General features: G+C 43.4%; 1 protein-coding gene across 1 annotated transcript in view; it reads right to left on the reverse strand.

The window, feature by feature from the left end:
• Positions 1–452: 452 nt before the first annotated feature.
• The window catches only part of LOC127005703 (roundabout homolog 2-like), a gene marked incomplete at its 5' end in the record, with an annotated part of 160,774 nt that continues 145,838 nt past the window's right edge, over positions 453–15,388 (reverse strand). The window contains 4 exons of the mRNA XM_050874820.1: positions 453–6,829; positions 7,562–7,741; positions 9,446–9,619; positions 10,602–10,882. Of these exons, the coding sequence (XP_050730777.1) occupies positions 6,098–6,829; positions 7,562–7,741; positions 9,446–9,619; positions 10,602–10,882 (1,367 nt within the window). The remainder of the gene's footprint in view (positions 6,830–7,561; positions 7,742–9,445; positions 9,620–10,601; positions 10,883–15,388) is intronic.

A 15,388-nucleotide genomic window follows, 5' to 3' on the forward strand; every position in this document is an offset into this window, starting at 1 on the left:
CAAGGAAATTCTACTTATGGAAATTCAAGGAGATATAAATATGGAAATACTAGTTAAGGAAATTCATAGGGAAAGACACATTAAAATAATACTTAAGAAAATCTACTTAAGGAAATTCTACTTATGGAAATTCAAGGAGATATAGATATGGAAATACTAGTTAAGGAAATTCATAGGGAAAGACACATTGAAATAATACTTGAGAAAATCTACTTAAAGAAATTCTACATAAGGAAAACCGTAAGAAAGTTTGCCAATCCTTCGCTACAATGTTTCCTTTTCATTTTTTTCCTCCCACGCAACACAAACCGGAACACAAGTAAGAAGAAACACATTGATGAAACTTGAAAAAAAACTAATTAGTGTTGTTGCTGTTGTCATTGCTATTGTTGTTGTTGTTTTAAATGCCATGGTCCTTAAAGAAACACTAATGCTTGACTTCTTGTTCCTTCATATATATAAAACACACACACACACACACACACACACACACACACACACACACACACACACACACACTAGAACACTACAAAAGAAAGGAAACTACAAATACCAAATAAAAATAATAATAATAATAATAATAATAATAATAACAATAATAATAATAATAATTAGGAGAGGTTATTAATATACAAGTTATCTTATTATTGTCCACACTAGCATGCAAAAAAGAGAGAGAGAGAGAGAGAGAGAGAGAGAGAGAGAGAGAGAGAGAGAGAGAGAGAGAGAGAGAGAGAGAGAGAGAGAGAGAGAGAGAGAGAGAGAGAGAGAGAGAGAGAGAATCATGCACCTTGTTCTAAATCAATCTACTTTTTTTACACACACACACACACACACACACACACACACACACACACACACACACACACACACACACTCAAAAGATTAAGGTTAAGTCAGTATAGGATTATTATTATTATTATTATCATTATTATTATGATTATGATTAAGATATGACATGGAAGAATAGGCAGAAAAAACAGTGATATGTGTTCCTTTCTAGCACACACACACACACACACACACACACACACACACACACACACACACACACACACACACACTGATTCTGGTAGTATAAATATTTTCCTCTCTTGACAAATTTGGGTTCGTGTGAGTGAGAGAAAAGTGAAGAAGAAAAATACCCATGCAAAGGAGATATGTCCAATAGAGAGTTCAGTCACACACACACACACACACACACACACACACACACACACACACACACACACACACACAGCAAGGGGTGCACATAGGCCAGGAAGACGCACACTCCCAGCTGGACCGTCCCGAGCTCCCTGCAGGAAGCGACTATGTATGTATTATACCGCCGGGGGTCTGGCCGGCACGCTGGACACACAACACCAAGCAGTGCCACACAAAAAGAATGTTGAGCCGAGGCACAGAGTGGATAACAGTTGGGTCATGTCATGAGTGGTACAAGATCAGTGTGATTGGTGAGCCAAACAAGTGACATGATTGGTTCATGGACTGCATGAGAACATTACACTTTGTGTAAACTGATTTTAAAATTCCCAAAGGAATAAACGTAATAGGTAGTGAGTGAGCTGTTCTGCAAGCAAGTAAAAAGCTTCAGTGACTAATTATTGTAATGCTAAGTTTTGTAATTTTAAAAGTAAATTATATTTCAAACATAGAAATTTGCCAATTTGGGCAACACAGCATCTTGCAGCTCCTGGATGAGCAGCAGCACAGCTCACCCTTCAGCAGCCCTGCGTCCACCGCGGCAAAGTTTGGTTAAGGAGAATTCAAACCTTTATGAAGTCACAGGGATGAAATTCACATAAAATGCAAATGGCTTCATCGTCAAAACAAAGAGTACTGACAAACCACTAATTTGACAATGTATAATTTATACGAATACCTCAACTTAACATTCCCATTCTCTGTGTGAGTACAGGCCGGGGCGGTGCGTCCAGCCGGGCGTCCCTCCCCCTCGGTACTCTTAGCATTATGTTGATGGTTACGTCTAGGACACACACGCTACGGACCACCACACTGACACGCGGCACAGGCCTGAAGCAGCTAGTTAGTTAGTTAGTTAGTATGTATACAGGATATATATATAGCACGTATGCATGTATGTACGCACGGAAGTATGTATGGATGTATGTATATTGGTTACTATGTGTCCACCACCCCACTTGTTCCTGTAAACCTCACCCAGGATTTGCCAACTTTAACTGTGGCTTTTTGATGTGTAGAGGATGTTGTTCTATACTGGCTTTACCTCTCTCTTTCTATCTTTCTTTTTGCTATCCTTTCCTTCCCTTGCCTTTTCTCTTTTATCCACTCTCTTGCCTCTTCCTTCTTTCTCTTTCCTCTGCTTTTTCTCTTCTCTTTACTATCTTTCCTTTGATTTTCTCTCATTTTGATCCTACTTTTCCTTCCCTTTCCTTCCATTCCCTCTTTTTTATCATCTCTCTTTCCTATCTCCCTCTTGCCTCTAGTTTCCCTCCTATCCTTCCCTTGTCTTCCCTCTCTCTCTCTCTCTCTCTCCATTCTTTTCCCTTCTATCCATATCTCTTCTCTTATTCTGCCTCCAATCCTTCCCATCACTACATATCTCACATCCTCAGTAACATTCCCACTAGACACAACAGCAAGGACCTCGGCCACAATCATAGGAAACTCTAGTGAAAGGTGAGGTTTAGGGGAGGGGTTGTGCTGGGTGGTGGCCTGTATAGTAACCCACACTCCTACCTGTCTCATTAGCTACCTGGTCTGCACAGTACATAATATTAGGTAAGAACAGGAATTACTCTACCTGTCTTGTTAGCTACCTGGTCTGCACAGTACGTAATATTAGGTAAGAACAGGTATTATTTTCTTCATGTATAAATAGTTACTAGGAAGTCAAGTGGTCTGTTTATCATTAGTTATGCTAGTTTAGTTTTTTCAATATGTTAAGGTTAGTTCGGTAAGAAGGAAGTTTGTCTCCTTTCCTGATTATCTTTTTTTTTTCTTCTTCTTCTTACTTAAGTTTACTGCTCTCTTCATTCTCAGTTCCTTTGTTCTTCCAACTTGTAAAGAACATGTTTTCTCTCCTTCGTATGAGGTGAAGAGTTTTCCTTTACATATATATCATCAATAGTAAGCCAGTGCTCTCATCACCCTCAGACACTTTGGTTTTTCAGTGTGTGCGATTGGGTTGAGAGAGTAAGAAGTGTTTTTCTCTGCGTCTTTCTTTGCACGAGTTGGGTTTGTGTGACACTGTTTCTGTTCACTAGAGAATACAAGCTTTTTTCTTTGTATATCATCAATAGTAAGTCAGTGCTTTCTTCACCCTCAGACACTTTGCTTTTCCAGTGTGTGTGGTTGGGTCGAGAGAGTAAGAACTGGGGTTTTTTCTGCGTCTTTCTTTGCAGGAGTTGAGTTTGTGTGCGACTTCTTCTGTTCACTAGAGAATACAAGCTTTTTTCTCTGCATATATATAAATAATAAGTCATTGCTCTCTTTACCCTCAGACACTTTGCTTTTCCAGTGTGTGAGATTTGGTTGAGAGAGTTGGAACAGGTTCTCTCCTCGTCTTTCTTCGCACGAGTTGGGATTGTGTGCTACTTTTTCTGTTCACTAGAGAATACAAGTGATTTTCTTTGCATATATATCATCAATAGTAAGTCAGAGCTCTCTTCACCCTCAGACACTTTGCTTTTCCAGTGTGTGCGGTTGGGTTGAGAGAGTAAGGACAGGTTTTCTCCGCGTCTTGCACGAGTTGTTTGTGTGACACTTTTCCGTTCGCTTGAGGAGATGATTTCATTTTCTTTATATATATGTATTACTAGTATGTCACTGCACTGCCCTCATCTCCTTTAGTTTTCCAGTATGTCGAGTTTGGTTCAGTAAGTTTTCTTTTCCTCTCTACTTCATTTTCTTCTTTTGGTAGTGTCTGGTCAACCATTTTTAGTGTAGCACCTCTCCACTCACTCGGAAAGTCAAGGTATTATTTTTCTATACAGTTTTCCATTCACTGATACAGGTTAAGTTTTTCATCTGGTTTTCTGTTCACTGTGATTAAGTTGTTTTCTGTTCACTGTGATTAAGTTCTTCATCTGGTTTTCTGTTCACTATGATTAAATTGTTTTCTGTTCACTATGATTAAATTTCCCATCTGGTTTTCTGTTCACTGTGATTAAGTTGTTTTCTGTTCACTGTGATTAAGTTTCCCATCTGGTTTTCTGTTCACTATGATTAAGTTGTTTTCTGTTCACTGTGATTAAGTTTCCCATCTGTTTTTTTGTTCACTGTGATTAAGTAGTTTTCTGTTCACTGTGATTAAATTTCCCATCTGGTTTTCTGTGGTAACCCAGATGTCACACTGGCCCTGTGTCCCGGGGTAATGGGCACCCTCCCACCACAGGCTCAAGGGCCAATGTTACGGAGATGAGCACCGAGGCCACGTGCTGCTACAATGTATGCCCCCAACTACTTTTTTACTTCCCTGTTCTCTATAAAGTTTACGTTTTCTCGACATTTTTTTCTGTTTTCTGTCAGTCCGTAATTTTTTTCATCCTGTCCTACCAATGCTGGCAAGAAATGTTCCTTAAGCCACACTTATATTTATTTCCTTTTATATTTCTTACCTCTACCAATGCACATGTTAGCCTCACGTTATATTTTCCTCCTTTTTTGGTTAGCAGTATTTTCCTCTCTTAATAGTAATGCTCAGGTTAGCCTCACTTTTATACTCTCCGATCCCTTTATTAACTAAGCAATATTTTCGGTGAGCAATATTTTCGGTGAGCAATATTTTCAGCGAGCAATATTTTCGGTAAGCAATATTTTCGGTGAGCAATATTTTCGGTAAGCAATATTTTCGGTAAGCAATATTTTCCTACACTAATGCTCATGTTAGCTTCACTTGCCTCCTTGCTTTCCTTTTTTAGTAAGCAATATTTTCAGCAAGCAGTGTTTCTCCTTCTGTGTTAATGCTCATCTTAGCCTCATTTATATATCCCTTTAACTGTATTTAGTAAGCCTTATTTGTCTATATTAATGCTCATGTAGCCTCAGTTATTTATATATTTTCCCTTTTCATTTGTTTTCTCTTTTTCCATTTCTCTTCCTCTCTCTTTCTATCTCTCTTCCTCTCTCCCTTTTTCCGTCTCTTCCTCTCTCTCTTTTTCTATCTCTCTCTCCCTCTCTTTTTCTGTCTCTCTTCCTCTCTCTTTTTCTGTCTCTCCCTCTCTCTTCTTTTGTCTCTTCCTCTCTCTCTTTTTCTGTCTCTCTTCCTCTCTCTTTTTCTGTCTCTCTTTCCATCTATCTTCTACTCTCTCTTCTTCTCTCTCCTTTCCATTCAACACTGTCAACACCTAATGCTGATTTAGCCTCATTTTGACAAGACATTTAACCTCATATTTGGCAGACATTTGACCCTCATTTGACAAGGATCTGACTCTCATTTGACAAGGATCTGACACCTTATTTGACATACACTTGACCCTCATTTGACAAAGATCTGACACCTTATTTGACAGACATCTGGCCCTCATTTGACAGCCTCCCCGCACCTTACATCTAGACTAGAGTATGCAGCAGCAGTATATATAGAATTAGCAGCTTTGATCACCTGGCTATAAGGTTAACGAAGGTACGTAATATGTGTGTACCTGCACGGCTACCTCCACACTCACACACTACACGCCCGACCAACGCACGAACGAACGAACGCACACACGCAGTGACAGCCTCTTGTGTACGCTTTGGGATGTACACACACACACACACACACACACACACACACACACACAGGGAAGGGAAGGGAAGAGACTCACACACACACACACACAGTACAGCCCTGGTTTGGTTATACACATTTTAGCAGACAGACTAGACCTAGAGGAGGCTCATTCATACAGACAGACCATGTTAGAGACAGGCAGACAGACAGAGGCCTAACAGACAGACCACTTGAGGAGCCCAGAATAACTGACACACAGCCATACTAGACCAGCCAGACCTCAACAGACACACAGACCCCCAAAGAAAGGTCCAGTTCACACACACATACACACAGACAGACCCACAGACAGGTCCAATTTACACACACAAACCCAGACTCACACCCAGGCCCATGTTACCGCTGCAGGGGCTGTTGCTCGGCATAAGGGTGGTTGAGGTGGTGGTTGAGGAGCTGAGGGGCCTGGTGGGGTGACTGGTGGTGGTGGGTGGGAGGTGGACTGGTGGTGTTGGCGGAGGGGCGGTGGTGGTGGTGCTGAAGGTTATGGAGATTGTTGTGCTTAATCCCGTGATCCTTGATGCCGTTCGCCTGTCTTGGGGTGTGCTGTGCGACCCCATGCTGGTACGCGTTCTGCTGTGCCGTCAGGAGCGGATTCGTGGCATCCGCTGCGTAGGCCTTGTCCCCGACCTTGCCGTAGAATGCCGACGTCGACTCGTAAAGCGCACTCGAGTTATCGGTGTAGAGCGCGCTGCCACTGTCGCGATACACCCCCTCCGCCTCCTCCTCCTCATCAATGGGCCCCTGGTACACCGACCCTCCACTATACATATCCGGTAAACGTCCGGGGCTGTAATCGCGGGGCAGACGTGGCGCCCCGGGAGCCCCCATGATCCGGGACCCACTCAAGCCCTGCAGCCCCTGAAGACCGACACTTAGAGGCCCCAGGGAGTCTGTCGAGTCCTTGCGGTTCTGGGGGGAGGTTGGGGGGAGCAGGTCGTTCGGTGGGGGTGGTAGGTCGCCGCCCCCGCCGTTGGTTGTGTCGAAGTCCCCGGTGTTGATGCCACGCTTGGGGACGCTTGGTGACGCCTTGCGCTTGGTGAGCTGGCGAGGCAGTGACCCGGTGGTGATCTGGGGGAGGGAGAACAATGGTGACCTGATCTTTGAGGGGGATGGGGGTAAGAGAATGTTAGTGACCTGAACTGCGGGGGGAGTAGAAGGCTGATCTTTGAGGGGGATGGTGGGGGAGAATGCTAGTGAGTCAGTTATTTATAAATCAATCCGAGTAAGTCAATTATATATAGTCAGTGAATTAGTGAGTCAGTTACTTTATAAATCAATCACAGTAAGTCAATTATATTTAGTCAGTGAATTAGTGAGTCAGTTATTTATAAATCAATCACAGTAAGTCAATTATATTTAGTCAGTGAATTAGTGAGTCAGTTATTTATATATCAATCACAGTAAGTCAATTATATTTAGTCAGTGAATTAGTGAGTCAATTACTTTATATATCAATCAAAGTAAGTCAATTATATATAGTCAGTGAATTAGTGAGTCAGTTACTTTATAAATCAAAGAGTAAATCAATTCTTTAGTCGGCGGGTGAGTCAGTGAGGCAAAAGACATGAATACCAGAGAGTGCCTCAATATGTCCCAAGGTGCCAGATCACTCAGTCAGACAGTCACCAGTCAGTCATGCAAGCAGCCAGTCAGTGAAGAAATGAACCAGACAATTAATCAGTCAATTAGTAAACATATCAGACAATCACTCCCTCAATCAATCAATCAGGCAGTCAGTCAGCCAATCAATTACTCATTCAGTCAGTTAATCAGAGTGCCAGGTGCAGTGCCCTTTCTGACCTGTCTGGCCATGGCGCGGTTGACCATGGGTGACTGGTGCCTCCACTGGCCCTGGGGTGCGGGGGGCGGTGCGGGGGGCTGCGGGGGGTGGGGGTGCTCAGGCGGGGGGTGCTCGGGCAGGGGCGGGGGGGCGTGCTGCTCCCAGGGGGGGATGTACCCGCGCTGCACCACCCCGTGAGGCTGTGGGGGGAAGGGGGTGAGTAGGGGGAGGGGTGAAGGGGTGGAAGGTGAGTACAGGGATGGGGTGATAGGGAATAGGGTAGTACAGGAAAGGGGTGAAAGGTAGGAGGTGAGTACAGGGAAGGGTGAAGGGGGGGAAGGTGAGTACAGGGATGGGGTGAATTCAACGTTGCCAGGTTGTTGTACTCTGCCTCTTATGTTTGCTGATTTCCGACCCCAAAAACTGCTTTCATCACCCAAATAACTGCCTTCATATATGGTTGTTGTTTAAATGGTTAATCATTGGTGCTTCTTGTTAACCCGGTAGCAGCGACGGACCAAATTTGTGGCTTTACCGTGTAGCAGCGACGGACCAAATTTGTGGCTTTACCGTGTAGCAGCGACGGACCAAATTTGTGGCTTTACCGTGTAGCAGCGACGGGCCAAATTTGTGGCTTTACCGTGTAGCAGCGACGGACCAAATTTGTGGCTTTACCGTGTAGCAGCGACGGACCAAATTTGTGGCTTTACCTTGTAGCAGCGACGGACCAAATTTGTGGCTTTACCGTGTAGCAGCGACGGACCAAATTTGTGGCTTTACCGTGTAGCAGCGACGGGCCAAATTTGTGCCAGGATATCAACCCCCCAAGATAGATGATACATAATCTGATCACAAATGCTTTGATATATATTATGAAATGGTTTGTGTGAGGGGTGATTTTTTTCTCATTTTTCTCGCTTGGAGGGACCATTAAGAAACATGATCCCCACTGCTACCACCGGGTTAACAGTTATGGGCCAGAAGCCGGTAAATACGCGGCTCTGAGTACGATAATCTGGCGACGCTGTGGGTGATGTGGAAAGCTTTCTGAATGTATAATCAAAGAAAGTAATAAATAAATAAAGAAAGAAAGAAAAGTATAATTCAAAACTCCCCATTTGCTTTCACTTATGAGATTATCCTTACACGGGTGGATACAGGCAAGGGATAATGTGCAAGGCTTTGTTATTGGTGCTTCAAGAGAATAATTAAATAATGAAAGTAAAAATGAAGATATATACTTGTTTTTGCTTAAGACAAGAGAATATTTAAATAATGAAAGTAAAAATGAAGATATATGCTTGTTTTTGCTTAAGACAAGAGAATATTTAAATGATGAAAGTAAAAATGAAGATATAAGCTTGTTTTTGCTTAAGACAAGAGAATATTTAAATGATGAAAGTAAAAATGAAAATATATACTTGCTTTTACGTAAGAAGTCTGCCTTAAGGAAGTACAGCAAGGGATGATGTGCAAAGCTTTCTTAACGGCCTTGACTCAGTGGCTATCTCTTTCTCTATCTCTGATCTCTCCAACTCTTTACTCTCTGCTACTTCTATTTGCTCTTTCCCTCAATCTCTACCTTTTCCCTCTCTTTATCTATCTTTATTTCTCTACTTCCCTCCCTCTCTCTACCTTTTCTCTCTCTGTCTCTTCCCTCCCTCCCTCTCTATCTTTATTTCTCTACTTCCCTCCGTCTCTCTATCTCTTCCCTCCCTCCCTCTCTATCTCCATATCTCTTCTTCCCTCCCTCTCTCTACCTTTTCTTTTTCTCCCTCTATATCTCTTCCCTCCCTCTCTCTACCTTTTCTTTTTCTCCCTCTCTATCTCTTCCCTCCCTCCCTCTCTATCTCTCCCCTCCCTCTCTCTCTGTTTCTACTTCTCCTCTTCCCTCCCTCTCTCACCTGCTTGGCGTTGAGGGCGGGTGACATCGCCGGCTTGTACAGCTGCTGTTTCTTGAGGGTGCAGTATACCACCAGGTTGTTGTCGGGGTGGTGCAGCGGGGCGCCGGCCGCCGTGTTGTCCCCGTACATGCTGCCGCCGTACACAGGGATGTTGGGCTCCACCACCTTGTCACCCTGGAAGATAGACAGGAGTGAGGACACGGGAAGAGACATATATGGCAGAGTAAACGCATAAGAAGGGCAGAGGAAAGAAAGGACACAGCAAGGGCATAGTAAGAAAAATAAAGAACAGAGTAAAGACACACTAAGGATACATTAAAAAAAAAAGAAAGACAGTAAGAATAAGGACGCAGGAAGGACATAATTAAGGACACAGGAAGGGCAGAGTAAGGACACAGAAGGACAGCCGAAAAAAAAAAAACGGAAAATAAGCAATAACAACAACAAAACAAATAGTAGGGATATATAGAAAGGGCAGTGTGCCACGTGCCCGTATAGCCGGAGTTGGTGTTGACGGACTATGTGGGTAACAGGTCTGGAATCAGTCTCACGGAGTAGTCGCCGGTTGAACACAAAGTCATTCCAGCGATATCCCATGATTCTGCGTAGACAATTATTACCAACGGCACCAATCCGCCTCTCCAAGTCCCCATCTAGTGTCCATGTCTCGCAGCCATAGAGTAAGACAGGGAGCGCAAGGGACGAGATCTGAGTGCTTGTCCTCTCTCCCCCTCTCTTTCCACCCTCTCCCTCTATAACTTTACTTAGGCTTCTCTCCCTCCCTCCTATCTCTTTACTTTCTCTCCCTCCCTATCTCTTCAATCTCTCCTCTACCTCTACCTCTTCCTACTCTATCGCTCTATACCTCTTCACTGTCTTTCTCTCCCCATCTCCATTCTCTCTACTCTTCACTGTCTTCCTCTTCTCTCCCCCTTCTTGTTCATTCTCTTTCTCTACCTCTCTTCTCTCTGTAGGCTACCTGTTCTCTCTCTCTCTCTCTCTCTCTCTCTCTCTCTCTCTCTCTCTCTCTCTCTCTCTCTCTCTCTCTTTTCTCCACCTCTATCTCCGTACACTTTTTCTTTCCCTCTTCCTCTTCGTTATCTCCCCTTCCTCCCCCACTTATCTCCCCCTCCCTCTCTCTCCCTCACACACTCACATTCCTGGTCCTCAGTATATTCGTGGTGGCATAAGCGACGGGCGTTACGGGTCCCTGCGGCATCGTCTGGGGCATGAGAGGCGCCGCGGGGCCGTCCACCTCGGCGTAGTCAGCGGGCAGCGCGTTGAGGTTGAGCAGCTTCTCGGGCGTCGCATCGTGCTTGTCGTCCGTGGTGGTGGCTGAGGATGACCCGCCGCCGCCGCCGCCGCCCCAGGGACCCCGCTCGATCCATAGGCCGCCCGTCATGGTGCCGTTGACCCCGCGCCCGTCCATCTTGTAGCCTGCGGAAGGGGAGTGAGTGAGTACAGGGGTGAGGGGAGAGGGGAGTGTGTGAGATGGAGGAGAGGGAAGAGGAAGGATGGGGAAGAGGGAAGGGAGAAGAATGGGGAAGGGGAGGAAGAAATGTGTGGAAGGGGAAAGGGGAGGATGGGAAAGGGGGAAGGATGAGGGAAGGATGGGGAAGGGGGAGGAGGAAATGTGTGGATGGGGAAACGGGAGGATGGGAAAAGGGGGAAGAGGGAAGGGGGAAAGGGAGAGTGTTGGGGGGGAAGGGGGGGAAGGGTGTGAGTTAAGGGTTAGGGATGAAGGGGAAGGAGGGGAAGGGACACACACACATACACACACACACACACACACTAAACAGTAGAGAAGAATTTAGAAGAATTAAGGATACATAGATTCACACAGAAAGTAAATACACACATAGCATTTTTTTGTATTCAGTAACCTCCTTCCCTTACTGTACAAAATTATATATATGCAAAAAATACATACACACATACGTACACAAAAAAGGAGAAGAAACATACACACACACAAAAAATAAATAAATAAAATAAACACACTAAATAAGAAAGACAAAAAATACATATACACTTAGACAATAAAGAAATAGAAAAGTACAGGACAAATGATAATAATAGTAATAGTAATATTAATGATGATAATAATAATAATAATAATAATAATAATAATAATAATAATAATAATAATAGAATATCTCGTTACGCTGAAGAGACATATTTTTTCTCGCTTTTTCTTCCTCCTCCTCCTCCTCCTCCTCCTCTTCTTCCTTATCCTCTTACAAGCATCACATTAGTCCTTCCTCCTCCTCCTCCTCCTTCTTCTCCTCCCCAAAAGAAGACACTCATTATCCTTATCATTACAAAAATACCAAAAGAAAAATAAAGAAAGGGGCTTATGGAGAGATTTACCCCCCCCCCTCACTACCCTCACTGTCCCCTTCCCTTCCCTTCCCTTCCCCTTCCTATTCCATTGTGTCCTTCCTATCCTTTCTCTCCCTTCCCCTCCCCCTCCTCCCCTTCCTCGAGTCTGCCCTTGTCAGAAAAAAATATAGATGGATAGATAGAGATAGATAGATAGATAGATAGATAAATATAATTGCTGCGTCTCTCCTAGGCATTTGTAAGGCCAAGAGGAGAAGGAGGAGGAGGAGGAGGAGGAGGAGGAAGAAGAAATGAAAATGGAAAAAATGCAAGGAGAATAGAATGAAGACTAGGAAGAGGATACGAGAATGAAGGAGGAGGAGGAAGAGGAGGAGGAGGAGGAGGAGGAATAGAAAGTAACACAAAGAAAAGAAAAATCTCAAACACAGACAGACAGAAAGACAAACAGAGAGAGAGAGAGAGAGAGAGAGAGAGAGAGAGAGCAAAGCAAAACAAACTTGGGAGTATATCAAAACAAAACAAAACATGACTCGCAAAACAAACAAGAAAAACAAACAAACAAGCAAACACAACGGTAGGGAACATGAGGCAACACACACACACACACACACACACACACACACACACACACACACACACACACACACACATAAAAAAAAAAAAAAAAAAAAATTAGCCTTTTCATCTCTTGTTTTCCTTCCTTTTTTCTTTACTTCTTCTTCTTTTCCTTCTCCTCCTCTTTTTCTTCTTTTTTTTCATATTTTTTTCCTCTTCTGATTCTTCTGTTCTCCTCCTCCTCCTCTTCCTCTTCCTCTTATTTTTCATATTTTTCCTTTCCTTCTTCTTCTCCTCCTTTCTTCTTCTTCTTCTATTCAATTTTTTTCATATTTTTCCATTTTTTTACAAGTTGTTCTTTTGTTCTTCTTGCCTTCTTCTTCCTCTTTCTCTCTTCCTCTGCTTTATTTTTTTTTATTTTTTCTTTGTTTAATTCTTCTTCTCCTACTCCTCATTTTTTCAACTTCTTATTCTTCTCTCCTCCTTTTCTTCTTCCTATTTTTCCTTCCTTTCTTCCTCCTTCTCCTCCTCTTTCTTCTTCTTCTTCTTCTTCTTCCTTTTCTAATTCTATATTATTCTTTCATTTCTTTTTCCTTGACAGATTATTTCACTATTTTTTCTCATTCCTTTTCTTTCCTTCTACTTTTTCATTTTTTTCCTTTTCTCCTTTTTTTTTCTTTATTTTGTTCCTTTTTTCCTTCAAGTATTTCTTCGACTGGATATATATATTTTTTCCTCCTCTTTTTTCCTTCCTCTCCGTCCTCCTCCTCCTCCTTCTCCTCCTCCTCCTCTTCTTCTTAGCCTCTTTCATCCACCCTATTAGTCCCTCTTACTCTTACAAAGCTCCTCCTCCTCTTCTTCTTCTTCTTCTTCTTCTTCTTCTTCTTCTTCTTCTTCTTCTTCTTCTTCTTCTTCTTCTTTCTTTCTCTTCCTTCTCCTCCTTTTATTTATGAGAGTTTGGTCTGTCTGTCCTCTTCTTCTTCTTCTTCTTCTTCTTCTTCTTCTTCTTCTTCCTCCTTTTCATCGTCTTTTTATTCTTCCTTTCCTTCGTCTTCCTCCTCCTCCTCCTTCTCTTCCTCCTTTCTTTATTTCTTTTCTTCCTTTCTTCCTTCCGGCAATCCTTCGACCCTTCCTTCCCTAATCCTATTCCCTCTTTCTTTGCTCCTCCTCCTCCTCCTCCTCCTCCCTCTTCTTCTTCTTCCTTGCAGCGATTTTTCAAGACGTTCGCATTCCTATTGTATCCTTCTTTCCCTTCTTTTCTCTTTCCTTTCCTTTCCTTCCCTTTCCTTTCTTTTCCTCTCCCTTCCCTTCCTTTCCTTTCCTCTCCCTTTCTTTCCATTCCCTGCCCTTGCCTTCCATTCTCTTTCCTTCCCTTCCCTTTCCTTTCCTCTCCCTTCAGCTCCTTTGACCCTCTCCTGTATCTAACCCCACCTAATATCGCTGTCCATGATTTATCTATCTCTTTTTGAATGTGTGACAATTATTGGCACTCACCACATGACTGCTAAGCCTATTCCACTTGTCTCCCTTATTAAAGCCCTTCATCCATTTATAAACCTCGATCATGTCTCCCCTTCCTTTCTAGAGAACTTTTTCTTTCTGTTCGTATGGCAAGTTTCTCAACCCCTCGAATCATCTTAGTCATCATCCTCTGCAATCTGCCGATTCTTTTTGATATCCATTCTATAGTAGGGTGACCAGAACTGAACCCACATAGTCAAGATGAGGTCTAACTAATGCTAAATATAGTTTGGGAAGACCTCGTCCTGATCCGACTCAATTACTCTACCGATCTTGGTATCATCTGCAAATTTACTAACATCACTACTAATTCCTGTGTCTAAGTCATTGATTTCTTTCCATTCCCTGCCCTTGCCTTCCATTCTCTTTCCTTCCCTTCCCTTTCCTTTCCTCTCCCTTCCCTTCCTTTCCTTTCCTCTCCCTTTCTTTCCATTCCCTGCCCTTGCCTTCCATTCTCTTTCCTTCCCTTCCCTTTCCTTTCCTCTCCCTTTCCTTCCTTTCCTTTCCTCTCCCTTTCTTTCCATTCCCTGCCCTTCCCTTCCTTTCTCTTTCCTTCCCTTCCCTTTCTTTTCCTCTCCCTTCCCTTCCTTTCCTTTCCTCTCCCTTTCTTTCCATTCCCTGCCCTTCCCTTCCTTTCTCTTTCCTTCCCTTCCCTTTCCTTTCCTCTCCCTTTCCTTCCCTTCTTTTCCTCTCCCTTTCTTTCCTTTCCCTGCCCTTCCCTTCCTTTCTCTTTCCTTTCCATTCCCTTCCTTTTCCTTTCCCTTCCTTTCCTTTCCTTTCCTCTCCCTTTCTTTCCATTCCCTGCCTTTCCCTTCCTTTCTCTTTCCTTTCCATTCCCTTTCCTTTCTTTTCCTTTCCCTTCCCTTCCTTTCCTTTCCTCTCCCTTTCTTTCCATTCCGTGCCCTTCCCTTCCTTTCTCTTTCCTTCCTTCCCTTTCCTTTCCTTTCTTTTCCTTTCCCTTCCTTTCTCTTTCCTTTCCCTTTCCTTCCTTTCTCTTTCCTTTCCATTGCCTTCCCTTTCTTTTCCTTTCCTTTCCCTTCTTCTTTTCCTTTCCTCTTTCTCCTCCACACATTCCGATTTTCATTCTCACTTCCCTTCTTTCTTCCTTTTTCTTCACCACATTTATTTCCTCCTCCTCCTCCTCCTCCTCTGGGTAATGCGGCGCAACACTCGAGAGAAATTAAAGCGAGCCAAAGACCCCCCTCTCTCTCTCTCTCTCTCTCTCTCTCTCTCTCTCTCTCTCTCTCTCTCTCTCTCTCTCTCTCTCTCTCTCTCTCTCTCTCTCTCTCTCTCTCTCTCTCTCTCTCTCTCATACAGACATATATTTAAGATAGTTGAACAAAATAGAAACACAGGAACACAGACAGACAGACAGACAGAAACAGACGATTAAATACGGACAGAACAAGACATACAGACAGATGAAACCCCGATTAATCTCCTTTTTGACCCATGGAAAGAGTTGACGTGAGAGGGGAAAGCGTCTAAGCATAGCGACCAAGGCCCCTGTATATGGTCAGCCTC

The sequence above is a fragment of the Eriocheir sinensis genome, chromosome 30, assembly GCF_024679095.1.
Source record: "Eriocheir sinensis breed Jianghai 21 chromosome 30, ASM2467909v1, whole genome shotgun sequence".
NCBI classification, from domain to species: domain Eukaryota; kingdom Metazoa; phylum Arthropoda; class Malacostraca; order Decapoda; family Varunidae; genus Eriocheir; species Eriocheir sinensis.